General features: G+C 34.8%; 1 protein-coding gene across 1 annotated transcript in view; it reads right to left on the bottom strand.

Moving 5' to 3' along the window:
• The window catches only part of LOTGIDRAFT_174658 (hypothetical protein), a gene marked incomplete at both ends in the record, with an annotated part of 4,623 nt that extends 4,115 nt beyond the window's left edge, over nt 1–508 (bottom strand). The window contains one exon of the mRNA XM_009054001.1: nt 403–508. Coding sequence (XP_009052249.1) covers nt 403–508 — 106 coding nt within the window. The remainder of the gene's footprint in view (nt 1–402) is intronic.
• Nucleotides 509–2,009: the final 1,501 nt, after the last annotated feature.

Raw genomic sequence — 2,009 nt, 5'->3', positions numbered from 1 at the left:
CCTCAGGGTAAGTACAATTCTGATGCCTGTGCCAATGTTACCGGAGTCGGCTCTTACCCACTAATACCTAGTATTTAGAACAGCTCAGACGGTAGCGAGTTGGATTGTCGTCTGCTTGGCTATTAGGTGCCGTGGGTTCGAAAGTAAGAACAATTTTGATGCCGGTGCCTTTGCTTCTTAGAGTCGGCTTTCACCCCCTTATACCCAAGGTTATTGCCACAAACAAAAAAGAGATAGGTCTATATCATGATAAACATGTTTTTTTTTATTATTCACAGATTTTCTGTGCTACGGTATAAGTGGTTCGGTAAGGTCGTTTCAGATTATTTGGAATCTTGCCCAATGTAACGTTAAATAAAAAACAGGAAAAACTCAATCGGCTTTCAGTGCCAATCGTTTTACATTCACTCATCTCGTTGCACTTTTCAATACATTGGTCTTCATTTACCTCATACGACACGAAGATGAATGGTGTTTCGTAACGTAGACATCTTTTAAACCAAGTCATGGTAGAAGTGGAACATCTGATATCGTTAGCACAGTTTTCATCACATTCCGCTGAATCAGATACTAAACTTCCTTTGTAGGAATAGGGCTCCAAACCTGTTTCATTTGTATACTTGTATTGACATTCTGAAAAATGAAATGAATGGAATTTTACGTCCTATTTTTCTAATTGGACTAAATGAAGACGGACAACGCCATGCAGTGTACAATGAGGGAAATTGTACTTGTACCCTCATTCTAAAATATCAATGACAATTTGAAAAATGAAATGAATGGAGTTTTACGTCCTACTTTTCTGCACCATGTGATTGAGGACGGGCAACGCCATGTAGTGTGCAACGAGGGAAATTTTTACCAGGACAACGGCATTAACCTACTCTTTTTCGATTTCCAAATGTTGAGATATCTTTAACGTTCACAGCCTGAAGGACATGGGGCCTCAGTTTATTGTCCCATCTGAACAACTAGAGGTTTTTTTAGATTTCCAACTGTCGAGGGATCTTTAACGTGTACAGTCTGTAGCACACGTAGAGCGGAGGAAAGCGGCAAAAACCTACTGCTATGTAGAAATGTCTAAATCAAAACACAAATGTAACATAATGCGATACAAAATACCTCATACGTCTAATGCAAAAGACAAAATACATGAAAATTCTAAGTACAGATACATTCAACATATTGCTAAATTAAAATTATCAACACCTAATATAAATATTGAAACTGGAAGATTTAAAAAGACTGAAAGAAACGATAGAAAATGGCGGTGATTAGGCCTAATCATCAGAATTTAGGTCAGCGATCTTTTGTTAATATGGTTAAGAATACAAGATAATTCATTAGAAACACCAATTATTCAAATAAGTTGCTTAATTTGACACTAAAATAATAAGGGAAACCATCATTAACTATTTTTACCAACAAATTTGTCAAAGTCAATGGTGTTAAATCAAAACTGTTCATCGAAAAATTGTCAAAAAGAGCTTGTCCAAGATCTCATCTATATATATGATCACACAAATTCATTTAAATCAGATGAAAGATGAAAACTTCTTTTGCGCTCGGAACAAAGTTTGCGATAGTGACGTCATCAAACACTAAGTTTCAGTGGGATTACAGGAACAGACGTCTGATTGAAAATTGGAATGACTGTAGATCATTTAAACACATGACATATTCCTTAATTGTCTGTTTAAATCTAGTCGTTTAAAAGTCGTAATTTAGATCAAAATATCAAATATACTTCATTAGAAAAAAGACATCATGCATAATACAGATAAATAGAATATGTTGCTCTATGTATATTAGGTAACGTGACCATTTTTAAATGGCTATACCTTAGCGACTTATTATCGTACAACAAATATGAAGATAAAATTAGGTAGATCTTGTCGTGGGATATCACTTTTATTTAGGTCACAAGATCAACAAAAGTCAAGGTCACAAAATACAAGCCACGAAAGTTTGGTAATTTTCAAAAAAATAAATCTGGTATAAAAAAAACA

This window comes from Lottia gigantea (genome assembly GCF_000327385.1).
Source record: "Lottia gigantea unplaced genomic scaffold LOTGIsca_208, whole genome shotgun sequence".
NCBI classification, from domain to species: domain Eukaryota; kingdom Metazoa; phylum Mollusca; class Gastropoda; family Lottiidae; genus Lottia; species Lottia gigantea.
This window is presented reverse-complemented; position numbering and strand designations above follow the sequence as displayed.